The sequence below is a fragment of the Danio rerio genome, chromosome 17 (genome assembly GCF_049306965.1).
Source record: "Danio rerio strain Tuebingen ecotype United States chromosome 17, GRCz12tu, whole genome shotgun sequence".
NCBI classification, from domain to species: Eukaryota; Metazoa; Chordata; class Actinopteri; order Cypriniformes; family Danionidae; genus Danio; species Danio rerio.
In genome coordinates this window covers 23,245,155-23,270,490 of record NC_133192.1, presented here as the reverse complement: position 1 = coordinate 23,270,490, position 25,336 = coordinate 23,245,155, and the positions used below count along the sequence as shown (strand labels likewise).

Sequence of the window (25,336 nt, the reverse complement as noted above, 5' to 3'; positions counted from 1 at the left end):
AATAATATCTCTGAATTCAAATCCTTACTTAAAACTCACTTATTTTGTGAATGCTTCACTTCTGGTCTGCTAAACTGACCACTTTATTTGATCCACCTGCACTCTGCTTATTTGTCTCTTAGGTCTTGCTTTTGTATTTGACTTCCTGTATGTGTATTTTTTATTTGCTTGTACCATCTCCTATTGTCGCATTCTTTGTAAAGTGTCCTAGAGTTATGGAAAGGCACTATATAAATAAAATTATTATTATTATTATTATTATTATTATTATTATTATTATTATTAATATTATTAATTTAAAAGACAAAAATATTCAAATGTGACATTAAAAACAAAGATCATTTTAATACCTAGATGGTTTGAAGTAAAGTGGTCTGTTATATGCATAAAATTTAATTAAATTTGTATTTGTTAAAAAAATATGTTTATAAACCATATAACCATAATATGATTATTCTACGATTTTGTTGTATTTATACAGTATTATTAGGTATATTCCTATTTCACTGGGTGGACAAATGCCATATCAATATCCTGGATACTCTAACTATGCTAACTGTGGAAATAACGCATCTGTTGTATTTACAAAGTTTTTGATAGTAATGTGTTTAGAGACTGCAATACAAATAATGGTAATGCAAACAATAGTTGACACATTTTATACAGCAAAAATAATGATGTGGCAGTGCTGTTCAAAACCACTTTAATTAAGTTAAAATATATTTAGAAATCTCCTCTAATAATTCTTAAATACATTATAAATGCACTCACATTGCCATCTTGCTCTCTTTTGTTTAATAAATTAGTTTTATTAATATTTATAGAAATATTTTTTGATATTAAATTAATATACAGTTGAAGTCAGAATTTTTAGCCCCCCTGAATTATTAGCCCCACTGTTTTTTTCCACAATTTCTGTTTAACGGAGAGAAGATTTCTAAACATAATAGTTTTAATAACTCTTCTTTAATAACTGATTTATTTTATCTTTACCATGATGACAGTAAATAATATTTTACTTTTACTATATTTTTCAAGACATTTCTATACAGCTTAAAGTTACATTTAAAGGCTTAACTAGAGTAATTAGGTTAACAAGGCAGGTTAGGGTAATTAGACAAGTTATTGTATAATGATGGTTTGTTCAGTAGACTGTTGATAAATATAAAAACTACTGATAAATATAAAACAACAAAAATTGATTAAAGGTGCTAATAATTTTGTCCTTAAGATAGTGTTTAAAAATTTCAAAACTGCTTTTATTTTAGCCGAAATAAAACAAATAAGAAATAAGATCCAGAAGAAAAGATATTTTTAGACATACTGTGAAAATTTCCTTACTATGTTAAACATCATTTGAGAAATATTTAAAAAAAGAAAAAAATCAAAGGGGGGCTAATAATTCTTACTTCAACTGTATATTAAAGAGATAGTTCACCCAAAAATAAAATTATAGGCATTATTCACTCACCCTCAAGTGTTTCCTAACCTTTATGAGTTTCTTTTTTTCTGTTGACACTAAGGAAGATATTTTTAAGAAAGTTAAAAAACGGTAACCAGTCACTTCCATAGTAGGAAAACCTATGAAAGTCAATGATTATAGGTTTTCAGCTTTCTTCAAAAAATTTTCTCTTGTATTCAGCAGAAGACAGAAACTCCAACATGCCTGGAACAAGTGAAGGGTGAGTAAAAAAAAAGACTACCTGAAATACCTGATAAAGCAGGGTCTAAGACATAGGAATGTGAGTATATAAATAATGGTGAACATGAAAGTGCGTGCACAATCATTAACAATCAATTCATAATGGCAAACTTAGTGTCAACAGAAACATTTATAACTGAATCTAGATTAATAGAATAAACATTGCATTCAGCTGTCAACTATAGATCTTTTTTAGAAAGTCCAAGATATCGATCTGTCATAAAAAAAAATCCTCTTGTTGGTTTTGAGTATATAAGGGAGGATTGAAAAGCTGAAGACAAACTTGATCAGATGAGGGAGATGAAAGTTATGGCTCTTCTTCCATTTCTGCTTCTAACTGCTTTTCAAGGTAAGACTAACAGTCGTTTGGGGGAAATGTCCAGTATATGTAAAACAGCTGCAAATCTGAACATAAGTTACATCATTTGTTACTGAAATTATAGTTTATATAGTTATTCATAAACTGACTTGGTAATCTTGACAACATGGCATCATAAGAAAAAGCATTAAATTCTATTGCATTATATATTATTGCAGCAAATGCCATTAGGTCGTGGACAACAGGTAAACAACTTACTTGTTTTAAACATATGTTTGCACAATGGGGAATTATCAATTTACATGATTTTCTTTGATTTTATAGATAACTGGCTGTATTCCACTGAAGGTTTTTCAGGTATCTGCATACTTTAGTTATTCTGTGTTCATCCTTCCTAAGAGAACATTATTAAATGCCAATGTACAATATATAGTATATTGTATAATATAGTATAGTATAATATAGTATATAGTATAATATAGTATAGTATAATATAGTATATTGGCTGTAATAAAGATATGTGCTCTTTGTCCATAATATTGTGAAGAATTATGCGGTGACAATATGACAGCGTGGACAGGTGAATTGTTCAGCCCTCGGTACCCTAATAACTACCCTAATAATGCACGGTGCACATGGACCATTCACAGCACTGGAAACACAACTGTGTCCCTGACCTTCAACGATGTTGAGTAGGGACAGTATTTAATTATTCATCTTAAGATCAATTTCACAGTCAAAATAATCAAATTAAATCATTTTAGAACCTAAGCTCTACCTGAAAAAAGTCTTGTAGTCCATTTCAGTTGTAAGAACAACGAATAACTTGACTTTTAGTTGATCATTTTGAAAAGTGGCAGAAGGTAGATCTTTCAGATGAGTCATCTGTTGAACTGCATCCCAATCATCACAAATACTACAGAAGACCTATTGGAAAACACATGGACCCAAGATTTCCATAGAAATCAGTCAAGTTTGGGAAAAATCATGGTTTGGGGTTACATTCAGCAAGAGAGATCTGCAGACAGGATGGTAAAATCAACAGCCTGAGGTATTAAGACATTTGTGCTGCCCATTACATTACAAACCATAGGAGAGCGCAACTTCTTCAGCAAGATAGCACTCCTTCTCATACTTCAGCCTTTGCATCAAAGTTCCTAAAAGCAAAGAAGGTCAAGGTGCTTTAGTATTGGCCAGCCCAGTCACCAGACATGAACATTATTGAGCACTTTTTTTGCCATTCCAGATGACTTTTTAAATACATTATTTCTGTTAATTGACAAGACTTTTGTCTGGGCAAAGTTAGACCTTACTGTAATAATTAAATAATTAAAAATCAAGGCATCATCATATTTTATTGCCTTTCATATAAGCCACTTCTGATACCAAATGATCAACTAAAAGTTAAGTTTTTATTTGTTGTACCAAAAACTTGGATACACGACAAGACTTTTGTCAGGTAGAGTAAAAATGTTTAAAAGATCCTCATTTAAAAAAAACAAGATGACAATATGGTTTGTCTCTCCTCTCCGTTTGCTAGTTTGGAATCATGCTGTGATTACATCAGAGTGCATGATGGTCCTTCTACCCTGTACCCTTTACTGGAGGAAATACGGGACTACAGGAATCAGTCTTTTAAATCCACAGGCAACACTCTGACCGTGCTTTTCTACAGTGACAGCAGTGTAACAAGAAGAGGATTTCAAGCAAACTGGACCTTTGTAGGTATGTGATTGAGAAGATGAATACAACTTGATCTACACTATAGCACCATAGCAGTTCTCTAATTAATTATGTTTGAAAAACACTTTCAAGAGTTCACACTTAGCTGATGATTGATTATAAGCAAGTTTGGCATGCTGTCCCGGGAGAGAGCCCTGAGCTCGAAGGTTCTTGAGCCCTGGGCTCCCTCCCGTTTGGAGGAAGAGAGGGGAGCCTCGAGCTCAGGTAGATCTCGACAACTCCCCTTTTTATAATAGCTAAAGATTAAGATTGAAGGCTATTAAAAGATATGCTGCATTATTAGATTACCTGTATTGAAATTTAGATTTAACAATTAACTTGTTGTACATGTTTTTGGAATGTGGGAGGAAACCGGAGAACCCGGGGAAAACCCACGCAAGCACGGGAAGAACATGCAAACTACACACAGAAACGACCACCGGCCTGTGAAGGAACTAGAACCGGTGACGTTCTTGCTGTGAGGCGACAGTGCTAGTCACTGAGCCACCGTGCTGCCCTATGGAGGGAAAGGTGAAAAGGTAGGGGTGGAAGGGGGGATTCTTCAAATCGAAGATGACTGTAGTGAGAAAACCCTGGCTCTTTATAGTGGTTAGGAATGGCCTGATTGGTGGATCAAGCATGCTAATGCAGAACCAGCCGTGTTCAATCATAATCACGTGCTCCTCTCGAAATTAGTTTATGAATAAACTTCACTTCAAGAGTTCACACTTAGCTGATGATTGATTATAAGCAAGTTTGGCATGCTGTCCCGGGAGAGAGCCCTGAGCTCGAAGGTTCTTGAGCCCTGGGCTCCCTCCCGTTTGGAGGAAGAGAGGGGAGCCTCGAGCTCAGGTAGATCTCGACAACTCCCCAAAATGCTCCACTCGGGACAGCAGCCGCGTATTTGAAGAACCCCCCAAAAGGCACAGGAGATTAATGCCATATCCGGCTGCTGAAAAGTTATACAGAAATAGCTTGGAGGAGCAACAGAGACTGGTGTGGGTGTAAAAAATTAACTGAAAGTGCTTATGTATGACTATGTGTGCTCCCGGGTCCTGTTAATTGTAAGGACCAGCGGGAGAGTGAGTGGGGTAAGTGTAAAGGTTTAAAACATATGTGGTGAGTTTCGTAAAGGTTTAGTATAGTAGTGATGGAAAATGAAGCTGTAAGGTTTTGCGGAGCTGTAGCTGCAGATGAGAAGCGGTTAACTGATTAACCGCTTTGGCAGTCCAATGGGGGGTGTGTCAGTAGTGGTATGGATAAATGGTAGTGTGCGTGAGCTCCGGTGGAGCGACACTGCTGCAGCAGTGGTGCAGGGGGGAGGAAGCTCGGCTGAGCGTCTCTGCGACTGCAGAGGTGCGGTGGTAGTCAGTACTAAGGGGAAGAATACGCTTCTGCAGCAGCGTTTTAACTGCTTTAGCAGTGCTGGGAGTGGCAGAAGTGGTATAAGTGTAATGGAAGTGTGCATGAGCTCCAGCAGAGCGTCACTGCTGCAGCAGTGGTGCAGGGGATGTAAATGATGCTCGGCTGAGCGTCTCTGCTGCTGCAGAGGTGCAATGGAAGTCAGTATTTGTAAGGTAAATACGCCTCCGCAGGGACGTTTAACTGCTTTAGCAGTGCTGGAGAGTGTATCAGTATTGGGTTGCTAAATGAAAGTGTATATGCGCTCGCTGAGCGTCACTGCTGCGGCAGTGATGTGGAGGGGAGTGATGCTCGGCTGAGCGTCTCTGCGACTGCAGAGGTGCGGTGGTAGTCAGTACTAAGGGGAAGAATACGCTTCTGCAGCAGCGTTTTAACTGCTTTAGCAGTGCTGGGAGTGACAGAAGTGGTATAAGTGTAATGGAAGTGTGCATGAGCTCCAGCAGAGCGTCACTGCTGCAGCAGTGGTGCAGGGGATGTAAATGATGCTCGGCTGAGCGTCTCTGCTGCTGCAGAGGTGCAATGGAAGTCAGTATCTGGAAGGTAAATACGCCTCCGCAGAGACGTTTAACTGCTTTGGCAGTGCTGGAGAGTGTATCAGTAGTGGACTGCTAAGTGGAAGTGTATATGCGCTCGCTAAGCGTCACTGCTGCGGCAGTGATGTAGAGGGGAGTGATGCTCGGCTGAGCGTCTCTGCGGCTGCAGAGGTGCGGTGGAAGTCAGTATCTAAAGGGAAGAGCGCTTTGGAGAGCTGATTAACAGCTGTGTAGCAGCTAGGAATCAGGCACAGTAGAGCGACTCTGTGGCTGCAGGGGTGCATAGGTATTCAGAGTCTGGTGCATTATATGTGTGAAAGCAATACATGTTCCCGCTAAGCCTTTACAGCTGTATTATAGCGGGGAGTGTGGTGATGGAAAATAAATTGATACTACAATGCAATGTAATTAAGTGGAGCTGCTGTAAAGGTGTGATGGTGGACAGTATGTAAGCAATACGAGTTCCCGCTAAGCCTTTATGGCTGTATTGTTGCGGGGAGTGTGGTGATGGAGAATAAATTGATGCTACAATGCAATGTAATTAAGTGGAGCTGCTGTAGAGGTGTGATTATAGTCAGTATGGAAGCAATACGAGTTCCCGCTACGCCTTTACGGCTGTATTATTGCGGCGGAGTTTGATAATGGTTAAATTTTTGAAAAGTGTACATGTGAGCTCTTAAAGAGCTTCACTGCTGTGGCAGTGGGAGCTTGGGGCTACCCCTGTGGGAGTCCGAGCTGCGGAGAATGAGTGCAAGTGAAATTGAAAAATTATGAAGAGGAAGAGAAGGGAAGTTTAATAAAATAAAAAGGAAAGTTTAGTAAAAATGAGTCCTAAGACAGAAAGTAGGAAGAACAGACAGAGTCGTGCTGCTTGGAAACTAGGTTGAAGTCTGCAACCGAGAATCAGCTGGGCTTCTCTGAGGAAATATTGGCTGAGGCAAATTGAGGATTTAGAGGTGTTAGAGGACCAATGACAGAGTTTATATCTGTTGTTGGAAGACTGTTCAGGCAGGGCGTCACTGCTGCGGCATTGGTGCAGGGGAAAAAATAATCTCAGCAGAGCTTCTCTGCAGTTACAGAAGTGCAATAAAATCAGTGGTGCAGAGAATTAAGGCTAAACAGCCGTCTCTGCAGTTGCAGCTCAGGCAAAGCTTAACTGTTGCAGCAGTGGTGCAGAGGGAGAATAAGGCTCGGCAAAGCGTCTCTGCAGTAGCAGAGGTGCAGTGGTACTCAGTATTAGAGCCTCACGCGGAAATACTAAGTACTATTAGCAGTGATATTTAGAGATGAAAGTAAAAAAGGGGCTCAGCTAGAGCGTCAATGCAGTTGCAGTGATGTTAATGGGGTGTATAGTTAAGTGGAGCACCTAAACAGTCGATATTAGTAAGTTTTGAGTGCTCCCGCAGGGACGTTAAATACTGCCTTTAGTGATATGTAAAGATGAAGGTGAATAAGGCATATGCTAGAGGGTCACTGCGGTAGCAGTGGTGCTTTGGGTGTGTAACTCTGCGGAGCATTTATGCAGCAGCAGTGGTGTAGTGGGCCATTATGGAGGCAACTTGTGCTCCCACAGAAGCATTTACTGCTGTATTAGTGCGGGGAGTGCAACGATAGTGGTATTTAGAAAATTTGTAAGTGTATGCAAGCTCATTTAGAACGTTCCTGTTGCAGCAACTGAAACTCAAGACAACCCCTGAATTGGTCGGAGCTGTGGTGAATAAAAGTATAGGATAGTTTAAATTTGGAGAGAAAAAGTTAAAGCTAGAAAAACAGGGAAGGGTAGTGAAGGAGCTCCTATGTTAAATAGGAAGGAAATGACTGAGTCATACTTCATACCCAATAATGCCTGATGGTGGAAGTTGGCTGGAGAGGATCGGCTGGGCTTCCCCAAGGTGATATTGCTCTTCTGTGGTGTAAAAATGCTAAGAGGTTTAGAACCAGGGCTGGAGTGGGACACCTTTCAGCTCTGGAGTTTCAAGCCTCAGACCAGCCCACCTCAGTTCACGACTGACTATATTAAAATAAGTAAATAAATATTTCCAAATCAGTTTCTAATGGCACTATCATGTTGTTTTTTTTTTTTTTTTTTTTTTTTTTTTTTTTTTTTTTTTTTTTTTTTTTTTTTTTTTAGAAAACAGCTGCTTTAGAACTTCAAATGTTTACAACCCTAACAGTATTATATGTCTTATCAAAAAATGAAAACACTAAATTACTCTAGCAAGGATCGAACCTGGGTCCGCAGCGTCTTAACCTAACGTGCCAACCACTCGACCACAACAACAACAACAAAAGAGAAAATTGTGGTAAAATAATTGAATAAAAAGGCTGTGGTCAAGTAAATGAATTAAAAAAGTGTCACTGCTGAGAGCAACAGATTCTGGAGCTAGGGACACCGGCCCTCGCGGCCAAAAAAAACGGACCGGCCCACCGGGAATTCTCCCGGTCCTCCCGATTAGCCAATCCGGGCCTGTTTAAAACAGGTGTGTGGGGGAACGGATATCATCCTGCATCCCTTCATCCTGCGAAGATAGATCAGATATGGTTAGGTGTATTGTTGGATTGAAATGTCATACTTAGTTCAGAAGACTTAAATTAAAAAGGCTAGTGGGAATATGGCATCGAGGGTGTGGGCTATGTGAGTGGAAAAGTGTCATTTGCCAAGAGTGTAAATGTATTTAGAAATGGATGTGGAGTGTAATAGATAGGATGAGGGTCAGCTTCTGCAACCAGCTGACATGATCTCTGAAATGAAAAAACAAGAGAGAATCAGAAATGACATTACAACATGGTACATGTATGGCAAACACAATGAATTATTTTAGCTGATAACCATGCGGGGCGTCTTAATAAGAGCATGGGCAACTAAGTGTGGAAGTGCCTTTGTTAATGCATGGTACGAAGCCTCATTGTCGCAACGAGCAAAGATAATAGAGGTAGGCATTTGTCCCTCCTAAGGATGGCATATTAAATGGGAAATCTGCTCGTCTAGTGGTCCTGATGTACCTCTTGAAGACAGGGTAGGTGGAATTATAGTGGAGTTTAAACCCCTTGGTTTGTATCTAACACAGAGTCAATTGATGAACATCAGACATGTCAGAAATGTCCTCCTCTCATTCGTGGAAGTCAAAGCGGGAAGTTTGTTTCTTTGCTGTTTTCACATTTGTAAGTCGCTTTGGATAAAAGCGTCTGCTAAATGACTAAATGTAAATGTAAACATCTAACCAACTTGCCATTATAAGCTTATGGCTTATAAGTGTATGGACATGAGTCACTGGGGCATATTACGATTGGACTTCTATGCCTAATGCGTTGAATGTTTTTCAGTAGCAGAGTAAGCTTTTTAGAAGTTAAACTGCTATCAGATGTGGCAGTTTTTTTTTTTTTTTTTTTTTTTTTTTTTTTTTTTTTTTTATACTTTTTATAATTATTTATTTTCTTTATTATTTATTTATTTATTAATTTATGTATTTATTTATTTATCATCTGCCAACATCAAACCCTGAACTTAAAATTAATGTCACCATTTAGTAGTAATTGTGTAAATGTAAAGATAATCATTCATGAGCTTGTCATGAGAGAGGGTGGGACCATCTCAAATTTTGAGAGTTCATTGGATGGTGACGCTTCTCCTTTCAGCTATTGGCTCGAAGGAGTGTCAATCAAAGTTGCAGAAAAAGGCTGGCGGCTATTTTGTTTGCCAGAGAACTAATGTTATGATTGGAGACGCTACTCTATTGAATGCACCACAGCGATTAGTTTGGAGGATTAACATGGATGTTTATCAATGTATGCATAAGTTGTGGACTGATGTTTTAAGGATTGGATTGTCTAGAACCTTGATTGAGAGGTGAGTCATTCTATTCACGCTATAATCATCATTTAAAGATGGATGTTTAATCTTAGTTGTAGTTTGTGAGACTTCCCCTTGAAAAGTGTCATGTATGTTACCGCTGGTGCACCCCTAGAAGAGAGTTCAGCTTGGATCGCAGGCATCGAGAGTTTAGGCAAAGTTCATAGATGGTGATCTAGTTTTTACTGTGATTTTGTTAGAGAATTGGGTTGAAGACACAGAGATTGCATTGTGTGAGGCAATTTGAAGTAGAAGGTTGAGAAGTTGTAGTTGGATAAGTTGATGTAGCTGGAGAAGTTGTTGTTGTTGTTGGAGAAGTTGATGTAGCTGGAGAAGTTGTTGTTGTTGATGTTGGAGAAGTTGTTGATGTAGCTGGAGAAGTTGTTGTTGTTGATGTTGGAGAAGTTGTTGGTGTAGCTGGAGAAGTTGTTGGTGTAGCTGGAGAAGTTGTTGATGTAGCTGGAGAAGTTGTTGATGTAGCTGGAGAAGTTGTTGGTGTAGCTGGAGAAGTTGTTGGTGTAGCTGGAGAAGTTGTTGGTGTAGCTGGAGAAGTTGTTGGTGTAGCTGGAGAAGTTGTTGGTGTAGCTGGAGAAGTTGTTGGTGTAGCTGGAGAAGTTGTTGGTGTAGCTGGAGAAGTTGTTGGTGTAGCTGGAGAAGTTGTTGGTGTAGCTGGAGAAGTTGTTGGTGTAGCTGGAGAAGTTGTTGATGTAGCTGGAGAAGTTGTTGATGTAGCTGGAGAAGTTGTTGGTGTAGCTGGAGAAGTTGTTGGTGTAGCTGGAGAAGTTGTTGGTGTAGCTGGAGAAGTTGTTGGTGTAGCTGGAGAAGTTGTTGGTGTAGCTGGAGAAGTTGTTGGTGTAGCTGGAGAAGTTGTTGGTGTAGCTGGAGAAGTTGTTGGTGTAGCTGGAGAAGTTGTTGGTGTAGCTGGAGAAGTTGTTGATGTAGCTGGAGAAGTTGTTGATGTAGCTGGAGAAGTTGATGATGTAGCTGGAGAAGTTGATGTAGATGGAGCAGGAGCAGGAGCAGGAGCAGGAGCAGGAGCAGGAGCAGGAGCAGGAGCAGGAGCAGGAGCAGTAGCAGTAGCAGTAGCAGTAGCAGTAGCAGTAGCAGTAGCAGTAGCAGTAGCAGTAGCAGTAGCAGTAGCAGTAGCAGCTGCAGAGCAGTGTATTCTTCAAATCGAAGATGACTGTAGTGAGAAAACCCTGGCTCTTTATAGTGGTTAGGAATGGCCTGATTGGTGGATCAAGCATGCTAATGCAGAACCAGCCGTGTTCAATCATAATCACGTGCTCCTCTCGAAATTAGTTTATGAATAAACTTCACTTAGTGAAAGAGATCCTCCACTTGTATAAAATAAATTATATGATGTCAAAACACAGTGGTATACAATATTTAATTGAAGTGTTTATCACAAAGAAAAAAAAAACATTTATTAAGTGGTTTCAAACGTTTACAAGTATATTTTACTTTTCTGTTGAACACAAATGAAGATGCTTTGAAGTATGGTGGAAACCAGTAGCCATTGACTTCCATAATAGAAATAATACCAGTTGATACCAGTTCCCAACATTATAAAAAAACATCTTTGTTTGTTCAACAGCAGACAGAAAGCTTATATTGCATCTAAGCATGAAGATAAAGTACACTCGCAATCCAATTTTTTTCTCTTTCAATGCAAATATCAACGATTAAACAGGTCCTCCCTCAGACGACCCCTGCTACCGTTATACAGTACTAGATGATGCTTGGAGAGCCACAACTTATAATGAATCAATCATAAACTGTGACACAGCTGTGAAATGGTTTGGCTGGTATCGTCTCTTCATCTATGGCCAGAGTGTCCAGATGCCAGACAGATGTGTTGATAAGTACAGATGTGGCACTCACGCCCCCCTGTGGTTAAATGGTCAACACCCAAAAGTTGGAGATGGAGTGGTGACCCGAGAAGTCTGTGGTCACTGGTTGAGTGACTGCTGTTATTACAGATCTGCTCCCATTAGAGTGAAAGCCTGTCCTGGAGGTTATTATGTCTATGAGTTTGTTGAGCCACCCACCTGCAATCTTGCATACTGTGCAGGTAAATATGCCTCCTTTCCTCCTCTTACATGTGTCTCTTTATTCATAACCAGTTATTAAAAAGTTTCTTTCAGATGTTGAAAAGCCCAACACCAGCTATACAACTGTTACACCAGACACCCTCTCATCAGGTAATAAAACATTCTGGAGCATGTGTTCATCACATCATATTTCTAATAGTTCATAAAGTGTACATGGGATCATGGATAAATTGACTTTGCACATCTACTGTTCAGAAGAAAAGCGTTCAATACATTTCATTAAATGTTCTTATTTGCCTTATTGCAGCAAATACCATTGGGTCATGGACAACAACAGGTAAACAACATTTAATATTATAAAGTGTTGATAATGGCTGTTTCATGCAATCCTTTTACACTGGTGAAATATATATTACATGATGTATTTTTGCTCTGTACAGATATCTGGCTGTATTTTACTGAATGTTTTTTTTTCAGATATGTATCAGCATATAGCATACTGTAGTTATTCTGTCTTTAACCTTTCTCTGAGAATATTATGAACTGGCAATGGAGAAAATACATTACATTTACATTACATTTACATTTAGTCATTTAGCAGACGCTTTTATCCAAAGCGACTTACAAATGAGGACAAGGAAGCAATTTACACAACTAAGAGCAACAATGAATAAGTACTAAAGGCAAGTTTCAGGTCTGTAAAGTCTAAGAAGGGAAGTGTTAGTAGTTTTTTTTTTTTTTTGTACAATTAGTGTGATATTCAAAGAGGCAATTGCAGCTTAGGAAGTGAAGTGGAGACTAAATAGTTGAGTTTTTAGTCGTTTCTTGAAAATAGCGAGTGACTCTGCTGTTCTGATGCAGTTAGGGAGTTCATTCCACCAACTGGGCAGATTGAGCGTGAGCGTTCGCGAAAGTGATTTTTTCCCTCTTTGGGATGGAACCACGAGGCGACGTTCATTCACAGAACGCAAGTTTCTGGAGGGCACATAGATCTGCAGAAGTGAGTGCAGATAAGAAGGTGCTAGGCCAGAAGTCACTTTGTAGGCAAACATCAGAGTTTTGAATTTGATGCGAGCAGCAACTGGCAGCCAGTGCAAACGGACTAGCAGCGGAGTGACATGTGCTCGTTTAGGTTCATTGAAGACAACTCGTGCTGCTGCATTCTGGAGCAGTTGAAGAGGCTTGATAGAGTTAGCTGGAAGCCCAGCTAGTAGAGAGTTGCAGTAATCCAGTTTGGAGAGAACAAGAGCTTGAACAAGGAGTTGAGCTGCATGTTCAGATAAGAAGGGTCGGATCTTTCTGATGTTATAGAGTGCAAATCTGCACGATCGAGCAGTTCTAGAAATGTGGTCAGAGAAGTTTAGTTGGTCATCAATCGTTACTCCAAGGCTTTTCACCATTTTGGATGCAGTAATGGTTGCCCCATCCATCTGGATTGAAAAGTTATGGTGTAGAGTCGGGTTGGCAGAAACTACAAGCATTTCCGTTTTTGCGAGGTTCAGCTGAAGATGATGATCTTTCATCCAGTGTGAAATATCCAACAGGCAGGCTGAGATACGAGCTGGAACCGAGGGATCATCAGGATGAAAAGAGAGGTATAGCTGGGTGTCATCAGCATAGCAGTGGTAGGAGAATCCATGTCTCTGGATGACTGGTCCTAGAGATGATGTGTAGATGGAGAAGAGAAGTGGCCCAAGAACAGAGCCTTGAGGTACCCCAGTGTTTAGATGCTGTAGGTTGGACACCTCTCCCCTCCAAGACACCCTGAATGACCTGTCAGAGAGATAAGATCTAAACCATTGTATAACAGTGCCCGCAACGCCCAGTGACTCAAGCGTAGATAGCAGGATCTGGTGGTTGACAGTGTCAAAAGCAACTGACAAGTCCAGCAAAATGAGGACTGATGATTTAGAGTCTGCTTTAGCCAGTCTGAGATCCTCCACGACCGAGAGCAGGGCAGTCTCAGTTGAGTGGCCTTTCTTAAAGCCGGATTGCTTGTTGTCCATGAGATTGTTTTGAGTAAGAAAGTCCAGGACTTGATTGAACACTACTTTCTCCAGAATCTTGGCCATGAATGGAAGCAGGGATACTGGTCTGTAGTTTTCAAGTAGCGTATGGTCCAGGTTGGGTTTCTTTAGCAGTGGGGTTACCCTAGCCTGCTTAAATGTAGTGGGGAATAAACCAGAGTCAAGAGATGTGTTAATTATGTGAGTCAGTGTTGGTATGACTGCAGGAGAGATGGCTTGCAAGAGATGAGAGGGAATGGGATCGAGTGGACAGGTGGTTGCATGGCTAGATAGCACAAGTTTGGACACCTCAGACTCAGAGAGCTGAGAAAAAGAGGTGAGTGTGTGTGGTGTTGGTGTTGTATCTTGCGTGTTTGTTGTAGGTGCAGCAAATTGAGCACTGATTTTTGCAGTTTTGGTGCAGAAGAATGTAGCAAAGTCATCAGTAGTAAGTGTGGAGGATGCGGGTGGAGGAGGAGGATAGAGGAGGGAGGAAAATGTTTTAAAAAGTAGGCGAGGATTAGTGGCATTGTTGATTTTCAGACGGTAATACGTCTGCTTTGCAGAAGTAACCTCAGCTGAGAAAGAGGACAGAAGAGTTTGGTATGTTAAGAGATGTGCAGGATTTTTAGTTTTCCGCCAAATTCTCTCTGCAGCCCGAAGTTTTGAGCGATGCTCACGGAGAGCATCCGAGAGCCAGGGTGCAGGAGGACTGGCACGGGCTGGCCTGGATGCAAGAGGACATAATCGGTCTAGACATGATGCTAGTGTGGAGCAGAGTGTATTAGTGGCACTGTTCGAATCAAGTGCAGTGAGTTTGCGAGATGGAGGAAGAGAGTCTGAAACAATGGTGGATAGTCTATTGGGTGAGAGAGATCGTAGGTTTCTGCGAAAGGTAACCAGTGTTGGAGTGTGTGGCGGCTCAGGAGTAATGTGGATGTTGAGAGACAGAAGGAAATGATCAGATATTTGTAGTGGAGTTACTATTGTTTGATCAGTGAAGCAGTGTCGTGTGTAAATAAGGTCTAGCTGATTACCTGATTTGTGGGTAGCAGAAGTAGGTGCTCTTTTTAGGTCAAAAGAGGCAAGCAGAGTCTGAAAGTCTGCAGCTTGCGGTTTGTCAACGTAAATGTTGAAGTCACCTAGCACCAATAAGGGAGTGGCAAAATTAGAAAAAGATGAGAGAAGAACATCCAGTTCATCTAGGAAGTGACCTAATTTACCTGGTGGGCGGTAGATGACAACCACATTTATGTAGAAGGGGTGGATAATGGTGACTGCATGGAATTCAAAGGAGCTGATTGTTGGCAGGGACGGTCTCAGAGTAAATTTCCATTCTTTGGAAATTAGTAGTCCAGTCCCACCCCCTCTCCCTGTCTGACGAGGAGTGTGGGAAAAAGAGAAATTAGCAGAAAGAGTAGCATGTGTAGCAGTGTCCTCCGGCCTCAACCAGGTCTCAGTTAGAGCCATGAGATTATAGTCAGAATATGTAGCTATGGAGGTAATAAAATCAGCCTTGTTAACAGCTGATTGACAATTCCAGAGGCCCACGGAGAGAGAGAGTTGTGAAATAGTAGATACATGTATTGAACGAAGGTTGTGAGGATTACGCCTGCAGCGCACCTCCCGTGTTTTGCGAGTGTTAGTAACAACAGGAATTAGAAAACACATAATAAAAGTGCACTGACAACAAAAAATTAACACTGTTACTAACACTCGCAAAACACGGGAGGTGCGCTGCAGGTGTAATCCTCACAACCTTCGTTCAATACATGTATCTACTATTTCACAACTCTCTCTCTCCGTGGGCCTCTGGAATTGTCAATCAGCTGTTAACAAGGCTGATTTTATTACCTCCATAGCTACATATTCTGACTATAATCTCATGGCTCTAACTGAGACCTGGTTGAGGCCGGAGGACACTGCTACACATGCTACTCTTTCTGCTAATTTCTCTTTTTCCCACACTCCTCGTCAGACAGGGAGAGGGGGTGGGACTGGACTACTAATTTCCAAAGAATGGAAATTTACTCTGAGACCGTCCCTGCCAACAATCAGCTCCTTTGAATTCCATGCAGTCACCATTATCCACCCCTTCTACATAAATGTGGTTGTCATCTACCGCCCACCAGGTAAATTAGGTCACTTCCTAGATGAACTGGATGTTCTTCTCTCATCTTTTTCTAATTTTGCCACTCCCTTATTGGTGCTAGGTGACTTCAACATTTACGTTGACAAACCGCAAGCTGCAGACTTTCAGTCTCTGCTTGCCTCTTTTGACCTAAAAAGAGCACCTACTTCTGCTACCCACAAATCAGGTAATCAGCTAGACCTTATTTACACACGACACTGCTTCACTGATCAAACAATAGTAACTCCACTACAAATATCTGATCATTTCCTTCTGTCTCTCAACATCCACATTACTCCTGAGCCGCCACACACTCCAACACTGGTTACCTTTCGCAGAAACCTACGATCTCTCTCACCCAATAGACTATCCACCATTGTTTCAGACTCTCTTCCTCCATCTCGCAAACTCACTGCACTTGATTCGAACAGTGCCACTAATACACTCTGCTCCACACTAGCATCATGTCTAGACCGATTATGTCCTCTTGCATCCAGGCCAGCCCGTGCCAGTCCTCCTGCACCCTGGCTCTCGGATGCTCTCCGTGAGCATCGCTCAAAACTTCGGGCTGCAGAGAGAATTTGGCGGAAAACTAAAAATCCTGCACATCTCTTAACATACCAAACTCTTCTGTCCTCTTTCTCAGCTGAGGTTACTTCTGCAAAGCAGACGTATTACCGTCTGAAAATCAACAATGCCACTAATCCTCGCCTACTTTTTAAAACATTTTCCTCCCTCCTCTATCCTCCTCCTCCACCCGCATCCTCCACACTTACTACTGATGACTTTGCTACATTCTTCTGCACCAAAACTGCAAAAATCAGTGCTCAATTTGCTGCACCTACAACAAACACGCAAGATACAACACCAACACCACACACACTCACCTCTTTTTCTCAGCTCTCTGAGTCTGAGGTGTCCAAACTTGTGCTATCTAGCCATGCAACCACCTGTCCACTCGATCCCATTCCCTCTCATCTCTTGCAAGCCATCTCTCCTGCAGTCATACCAACACTGACTCACATAATTAACACATCTCTTGACTCTGGTTTATTCCCCACTACATTTAAGCAGGCTAGGGTAACCCCACTGCTAAAGAAACCCAACCTGGACCATACGCTACTTGAAAACTACAGACCAGTATCCCTGCTTCCATTCATGGCCAAGATTCTGGAGAAAGTAGTGTTCAATCAAGTCCTGGACTTTCTTACTCAAAACAATCTCATGGACAACAAGCAATCCGGCTTTAAGAAAGGCCACTCAACTGAGACTGCCCTGCTCTCGGTCGTGGAAGATCTCAGACTGGCTAAAGCAGACTCTAAATCATCAGTCCTCATTTTGCTGGACTTGTCAGTTGCTTTTGACACTGTCAACCACCAGATCCTGCTATCTACGCTTGAGTCACTGGGCGTTGCGGGCACTGTTATACAATGGTTTAGATCTTATCTCTCTGACAGGTCATTCAGGGTGTCTTGGAGGGGAGAGGTGTCCAACCTACAGCATCTAAACACTGGGGTACCTCAAGGCTCTGTTCTTGGGCCACTTCTCTTCTCCATCTACACATCATCTCTAGGACCAGTCATCCAGAGACATGGATTCTCCTACCACTGCTATGCTGATGACACCCAGCTATACCTCTCTTTTCATCCTGATGATCCCTCGGTTCCAGCTCGTATCTCAGCCTGCCTGTTGGATATTTCACACTGGATGAAAGATCATCATCTTCAGCTGAACCTCGCAAAAACGGAAATGCTTGTAGTTTCTGCCAACCCGACTCTACACCATAACTTTTCAATCCAGATGGATGGGGCAACCATTACTGCATCCAAAATGGTGAAAAGCCTTGGAGTAACGATTGATGACCAACTAAACTTCTCTGACCACATTTCTAGAACTGCTCGATCGTGCAGATTTGCACTCTATAACATCAGAAAGATCCGACCCTTCTTATCTGAACATGCAGCTCAACTCCTTGTTCAAGCTCTTGTTCTCTCCAAACTGGATTACTGCAACTCTCTACTAGCTGGGCTTCCAGCTAACTCTATCAAGCCTCTTCAACTGCTCCAGAATGCAGCAGCACGAGTTGTCTTCAATGAACCTAAACGAGCACATGTCACTCCGCTGCTAGTCCGTTTGCACTGGCTGCCAGTTGCTGCTCGCATCAAATTCAAAACTCTGATGTTTGCCTACAAAGTGACTTCTGGCCTAGCACCTTCTTATCTGCACTCACTTCTGCAGATCTATGTGCCCTCCAGAAACTTGCGTTCTGTGAATGAACGTCGCCTCGTGGTTCCATCCCAAAGAGGGAAAAAATCACTTTCGCGAACGCTCACGCTCAATCTGCCCAGTTGGTGGAATGAACTCCCTAACTGCATCAGAACAGCAGAGTCACTCGCTATTTTCAAGAAACGACTAAAAACTCAACTATTTAGTCTCCACTTCACTTCCTAAGCTGCAATTGCCTCTTTGAATATCACACTAATTGTACAAAAAAAAAAAAAACTACTAACACTTCCCTTCTTAGACTTTACAGACCTGAAACTTGCCTTTAGTACTTATTCATTGTTGCTCTTAGTTGTGTAAATTGCTTCCTTGTCCTCATTTGTAAGTCGCTTTGGATAAAAGCGTCTGCTAAATGACTAAATGTAAATGTAAATGTAATGAATGTGTTTTTCTCTCTCCTTCTGCTTGCTAGCTTGGAAAAATGCTGTGATTACATCAAAGTATATAATGGTCCTTCAATCTTCCACCCATTTCTGGGAGAAATAAAGGAGTTCAGAAACCAGTCTTTCAAATCCAGCAGCCATGATCTGACTGTGGTTTTCTTCAGTGATCACAGTGTTTCAGGAAAAGGATTCCATGCAAACTGGCTCTTTGTTGGTATGTGATTAAAAGAGATTAAAATATTAAGAATTATGATATTTCACATTTTAACTACTTATTCTGCTAAGCCAAACATTCTCTCAGAATTGCATTTGTGACTCACGTTTTGTTCTTTATCATTTTCTATTAGAAGAATCATGTGGTGGCAATATGACAGACTGGACGGGTGAGTTGTTCAGCCCCCGGTACCCTAATAACTACCTTGATAACTCATATTGCACATGGACCATTCACAGCACAGGAAACACAACCGTTTCACTGACCTTCAACGATGTTGAGTACGACACTATTTGAGCAATTTTAGAACTGAGGCTCTACAGTAAAAATGTGTTGAATGTCCTCCTTTCAAAAAAACAACAATATGGTTTGTCTCTCCTCTCCGTTTGCTAGTTTGGAAACATGCTGCGATTACATCAGAGTGTATGATGGTCCTTCTACTCTCCACCCTTTACTGGAGGAAATACGGGACTACAGGAATCAGTCTTTTAAATCCACAGGCAACACTCTGACCGTGCTTTTCTACAGTGACAGCAGTGTAACAAGAAGAGGATTTCATGCAAACTGGATATTTGTAGGTATGTGATTAAGATGAATACGACTTGATTTATGCTATTACACAGCAATTCTCTAATTGAGTTTGGAAAACACTTTAGTGAAAGACATCCTCCACTTTCATAAAATAAATTATATGATGTCAAAACAAAGTTGTATACAATATTTACATAGATGGTCCATCAAAAAGAGCAAAACATGCAAACTGCAAATATTGCACCTGATTGTGAAAATAAAGTACTTTCAATCCTATTTTTTTCCTTTTCAATACATATAGTAGTGATTGAACAGATCCTCCCTCAGACGACCCCTGCTACCACTATACAGTACTAGATGATCCTTGAAGAACCACCACTTATAATGAATCATCTATAAACTGGAGCCATAATGCCAGATCATCAAACATGAATCTATTTATATGTTGTAATAAATGGCATTTGTTATAAAAGAGGGCATGTTGACAATGGTAAGGTTCCAAGTGCAGCTTTATTTATAAATAGAGAATGGTTAAATGGTCAAAACAGGAGCAAAACAATGATAGCAAGAGTAATCCAGTAAGAGTTGTCCAAAAGACTGACAAAGGTCAGAAAACAAGCACAATCTGAAAACTGTAAAAATGCAAAAACAACGCAGACATGGCAAAACATCAGCAATGCATGGCTGTGGAAGCTGTGCTTATATCTGAGGTCAAATTGGCTGCAGTTGTTTGTGTCTTCAGAGTTGAGTTCATATGAATAAGTTGTGAGGTGCAAAGCATTGTGGTACATGTAGTCCGGTTGAGTGCCTGATATGAGGTGTATGCTGGCATGCACTCCTACTATTTATTACAGAGCACAGCACTGATACATTATAAGCCCCTACAATTATGGTCATGAGACCTGCTTAGTATCGTGTATCTCTTAGTATCATGATCTACTTTGCTAAGAGCCCTAAGGACACTAGGATCACCTCTGGCAAAATTTTATTATATATATAAAATATCTGGGGAGGTTAAAACATACGTGCAGATTATCTTTTATGGTCCTTTTACTCTCTTTTCCATTATGCTTGGACACTAATTAATTCCTGCATTTATTTTGGGGCATCGGGATATCCAGCTACTCACCCTCAGTGTGGAGGACAACTGTATGACTCCGGGATGTTTTACAGTCCAAACTACCCAAACTATTATCATGACAATGCCTACTGTGTGTGGTTTCTTTCTGCTCAGCAAGGACAGAGGATCTTCTTGACATTTGCTGATGTGCAGTAAGTGTGATTAATACAAAAAAAAAAATCATCATCATTATTAACTTATACTACTTGAGAGTATTACTGTATGTGTAGTATCATGAAATTCCTCCATGTGGAACAAAGATTTCTGTTTCTTTCAGACTGGAGCGCTGCTGTGACTGTGACTACATTACCATTCACGACGGCTCTTCTACTGGTTATCCACAGCTGGGGAAGGTCTGCTATAATGACACCACACATCAGGCATTTCACTCTTCTTCACGTTACTTGACTGTTGTCTTCACGAGTGACTTTTCTGGTGTTAGCCATGGGTTCAAGGCCCATTTCACCAGCTCTCTGACTGCAAATGAAGGTAAAAATCTAACACACATAACTTAAATGCTAAACAATTGTAATTTTTATGAGACAAACACTTTGTCTCTCTAATACCTTAAATGTTAAATAAGGGCATGAAATGATTTGTATTGCAGGCAGTGTGGATTGTACTTCAGACAACATGGTGATTGTCCTACAGAGTTCTTACCTGAACTCACTAGGGCTGAGTGGAAATGACCTTTATGTTGATGACCGTCTCTGCAGACCTAATATTAGCAGCACAGAAGTTGTCTTCAGATTCCCCCTCGACACATGTGGAACAGCCAAAGAGGTTTGATGTTTGCATCCAACACGACTCCACTGCCAAATCTGAAATCAGTAGCTTTCTGTCAAATATTTGACATAAGGATTTGCTTAATCAGATTAGTTAAAGATGAATCACCCACATCACCCACTTTCTGTCTCTCTTTCTCTTTAGATGATAAACGGTTTTGTGTCCTACACCAACAATGTGCGGGCATCTCCATCTCAGTCAGGTGAAATCACTTATCAGTCACTTTATCTTCTGCAAGTGGGCTGCCGAATGGAGCCGGACACTATTGTGCAGATCTTCTACAAGGCCAAAGAACTCGTCAATGCCAATATAACAGGAATGGGCCGCTTCAATGCCAGCATTGCCTTCTACACCTCTAGAAACTTCACCCAGCAGATTTACGACTCTCCATATGAAGTGAATCTGAATCAGCAACTGTTTGTTCAAGTGAAGCTAACCAGGTCTGATGAGAGCCTGGATCTCTTTCTGGACACTTGTGTAGCATCTCCAAATCCAAATGACTTTAAAAACCGCTCCTATGACCTGTTGCGTAATGGGTGAGACTTCAAGTTCATTCTTAATCATTACTCCACCAAATATTTTATTATATGCCAATGTGACATTGGAATCATTCAGTAAACTGTTTTTGTACTCATTTGCACTAATGGTCAAAACAGTTCAATGACTGGGGCTAGTTTGACTGTTGTTCAAACTGAATTCCTCTTCTTTTGTTTTGTAGATGTCCCAGAGATAGCACATATCTTTCCTACACCAATGGCGTGGATCAATATGCCCGGTTCAGTTTCCGGGCTTTCAAGTTCCTCCAAACTCATGCCTATGTGCACCTGCAGTGTAAGGTGATCATCTGCCCTGATAATGACTACAACTCTCGCTGCCGTAAAGGTTGCCAATACCGTCGTAAGAGATCCCTTGACAGCTCCTACAACACCAATACTGTGACCCTGGGCCCGATCAAACTCAGAGGTCAGAAGCCAGTAGCAGGTATGACTTCTAATGATTTTACCAGTCACGTCTTATGCATTAAAACTATTTCTTCCTAATGACATTTGCTGTCTTTTAGGGCATGGTGTGAAGGAATCTGAGAAGTCGATGGAGTGAACTAATCATCTTTTCAGTCATCTATACTTAATCTAACTGTTGCACAACTGTACCTGATTGACTGTGTATTTTTGTAGTGGAATGATGTATTATGGAAAAGTCTATATTACTGTTTTTTGGTCTTAATTTTAATTTTCTGTTTTCCTTAAAGTTGGATCTCTCTAGCTAGACGGCTAGACAAGAAGCTATGTTTCTTGTTTTTTTGCATCCTGATGTTAAAGCTATGTTCCTTTTTCATACCACTGTGTATAAAATTGCATATTAATGATGAAGCTAAAAACTAAAGTGCCTTTTATGGAATTATTACTCTTATAGCCACTGGTTAAAGAGACTGGTTAACTGCTAATAAATAAGCTGTGCTTTGAATAAATATTTGGCCAATTGGGGAACTTCACTCTATGTGGACTTTTCTTAATCGTTTAATATTTTTTTGTAATTCAATAAAGCATTTCTTAACAGCAGTTGTTGTCACTTGTGCACATTTACTTGTATTGCTTTCACTGTGCGTATATGGACTCAAATGAAGCAAGATAAATCAGTCTGAGAGTCAATGACAAACAAGACATTATTGTACTGTTTTAGAAGGCTTGGATTTCATTTTTACAACATAAAAAGGGCTTTTTAAAATAATTGTATTCTTGAAAAATATTTTGTCATAAACATTCTATTAATTCCTATTTTTTTGAAAGCCTTAATTTTTAATCAGGACTGGACAAAATGTTGATAAATAAATCCAAATGCACCAGTGGGAATTTTATAATGAACACTCCCAATTAGTGGGACAACATATATGTACACTACATGTTAATGAAAAGTACACTACCTAATAACTACTGATAAATAAAGCAATTCTGAATGACTCAGACTTTCCAAAGTTGGTGATCAAATTGACCGAATAGTGGGCAAACTGGTTGACTGAGAAAACAGGGGACCAAAAGTGTGTAATGTTAAGATTTATACAGACTATAACTGCATTCCTGCCATGTCAAACCAAACGTTTAAGATGTCAACACTAAAAATATAATACAACGCTAAAATAAAACACTATTCACACCTAAACATAAGCTGCATCTCAATTCAGGGGCTTGTCCTTTAATTGACATTTTTGCAAATTACACTCCTGACTTCTAAAAGGATGTGAGCACTTTATGCTACTCAAAATCTCGAAAAACAAATAAAAATATGAGTAATTATGAGTAAAACCAAACAACATTCATTACAACAGTAAAATACACACAGCCATACTGGAAAGATACATTTCTGTTAGATCATTCATTTTCCTTCAGCTTATCAGGGATTGCCACAGTGGAATGAATCACCAACTATTCTAGGATATATTTTAGGCAGCGGATGCCCTTGCAGCCCATACACTCTCTCATTTACACACATTCATATATAACGGACAATTTATTTTATTTAATTCACCTATAGCGCATGTCTTTAGACTGTGGGAGGAAGCTGGAGCACCCAGAGGAAACCTATGCGAAAATGTGGAAAACATCCACACAGAACTCCACACAGAAAAGCCAACTGACCCAGCAGGGACTCGAAACAGTGACCTTCTTGCTGTGAGGCGACAGTGCTTAACACTGAGCCACAATGCTGCCCTGATACAGATAACAGACAAAATTTTAAGTGTAGTGTTTGTGACAATACACTCGTTACAAAATATGAATAATTGGAATCAAAATTTTAGCCATCCTGTGAAATTGTAATAATTTAAAAATATTACCCATTAATTTCTTTACAATTTTTTTAACTTATATTTTAATAACTAAAATCTAAAAACTAATTTAATTTGTCTTTGAGTCTTTGTCATGAGACCCCCTCTCATGATTGTGAAGCACTGTGGGTGTATGGCCATGCACAATAAATGTGCTATATAAATACACATTACATTAAGATGAGAGTAAAATTTACTTATTTTGCAAGATATTAAAACTCAGCTTAAAGTGTAATTTGAAGGCGAAATCATAGATTATAATCTTAACAAAGCTAATTAGGATTATTGGGCAAGTTATTGGATAACAGTGGTTTGTTCTGTAGACAGTTGAAAACAATTATTTACTCATTTGGGCAAATAATATTGACCTAAAAACTGATTTTAATTAAAAAAAAATAATAATCTGGACTTTCTCCAGATGAAAAAAAAAATGACATGAAAATTTCCTTGGTCTGTTAAACATCATATGGGAAATATTGCAACAAGAAAAGAAATTTCACAGGAGGGCTACTACTTTTGTTTGCACTAGCCTGATCTAACACGTCCAATCCCTTAAAACTGCTACAATATAGCTTTGAATGGTGTGGAAATTTAATAAAGCTGCAAGTTGACTTATAATTTTTACAAAAAAACGTATAAATTTAAAACGTTTTACTAACAAAAGCTAAATGAAATAAGCATGATTTTAAAGAATTTGCTTATTTCTTCATCAAGAATGCATTACTAAAGGATGTGGCAACATTTTAAGATGCAAATAATAGGCATTCTTTAAAGACATGATTACAAAAAATATATACTCAGATCATGAACAAACCATTGGTAGACTGGTCTGCTTGATTTATGTCTTTTTGAAAATAATTGCTCCAAAAAGATACAATCCAACTAGTTTTGATATTTATTTTTAATTTTTCTTTGGAAGTTATAGCTAATATCACTGACACTTTACAATAAGTATTCTATGTTAATGTATTTACTAACATAAACTAATAATAAACATTACTTTATACAACATGTAATAGTAATTCAACATTTACTAATATATTAATACAATCCAAATTCATGCTTGTTAACATTAGTTAATGCATGAATAACTAACACTGAACATTTTTTTTACCATTAATTAACGTTAACAAACATGAATATATACTGTTATAAATGTATAGGTTATTGATTGTTCATGTTAGTAAAACATTAACTAACATCAACTAATACAACTTTATAGTAAAATGTTACCCTTATACCCTTATGACCAATCTGGCCAGAAATGATGTAATAACGGAGTCGACACAGGTGACTGTTGTATTGTTTTATGGGTAGTGTAATTCTGTTGACACAAAGGTTGTGGTGTGAGTTGAGACAGCAGTTCAGATGATCTAAATGATGCTCATTTTTATGATGAAAAATTATTATGAAAAATTTTATGAAAAAATATATAATAATAAAAAATGCAGTTAAATTA

At 39.6% G+C, this 25,336-nt stretch overlaps 2 protein-coding genes across 10 annotated transcripts; both read left to right on the top strand.

The window, feature by feature from the left end:
• Window positions 1-1,981: 1,981 nt before the first annotated feature.
• Window positions 1,982-24,264, top strand: LOC101886384 (CUB and zona pellucida-like domain-containing protein 1). Of its 9 annotated transcripts, XM_073928467.1 has the most exons (17): window positions 1,982-2,051; window positions 2,240-2,266; window positions 2,346-2,378; window positions 2,569-2,713; window positions 3,562-3,746; window positions 11,242-11,622; window positions 11,696-11,752; window positions 11,910-11,963; window positions 18,315-18,619; window positions 18,753-18,900; window positions 19,013-19,197; window positions 20,272-20,422; window positions 20,548-20,759; window positions 20,878-21,053; window positions 21,201-21,592; window positions 21,775-22,037; window positions 22,117-24,264. In XM_073928467.1, the coding sequence occupies exons 9-17, from the start codon at window positions 18,400-18,402 to the stop codon at window positions 22,152-22,154; spliced, it is 1,785 nt and encodes a 594-aa protein (XP_073784568.1). In that variant the 5' UTR covers window positions 1,982-2,051; window positions 2,240-2,266; window positions 2,346-2,378; window positions 2,569-2,713; window positions 3,562-3,746; window positions 11,242-11,622; window positions 11,696-11,752; window positions 11,910-11,963; window positions 18,315-18,399; the 3' UTR covers window positions 22,155-24,264. The 9 variants fall into 9 exon arrangements, with proteins under 9 accessions (XP_073784568.1, XP_073784574.1, XP_073784567.1 ...); XM_073928469.1 differs by lacking the exons at window positions 1,982-2,051; window positions 2,240-2,266; window positions 2,346-2,378; window positions 2,569-2,713; window positions 3,562-3,746 and adding an exon at window positions 9,398-9,545 and having other exon boundaries at window positions 11,531-11,622; window positions 11,910-11,939; window positions 18,435-18,619; XM_073928468.1 differs by lacking the exons at window positions 1,982-2,051; window positions 2,240-2,266; window positions 2,346-2,378; window positions 2,569-2,713; window positions 3,562-3,746 and adding an exon at window positions 9,398-9,545 and having other exon boundaries at window positions 11,910-11,939; window positions 18,435-18,619.
• On the top strand, window positions 15,420-18,231 carry LOC141378558 (uncharacterized). The gene is made up of 2 exons (XM_073928465.1): window positions 15,420-15,740; window positions 15,822-18,231. The coding sequence occupies exons 1-2, from the start codon at window positions 15,494-15,496 to the stop codon at window positions 18,188-18,190; spliced, it is 2,616 nt and encodes an 871-aa protein (XP_073784566.1). The 5' UTR covers window positions 15,420-15,493; the 3' UTR covers window positions 18,191-18,231.
• Window positions 24,265-25,336: the final 1,072 nt, after the last annotated feature.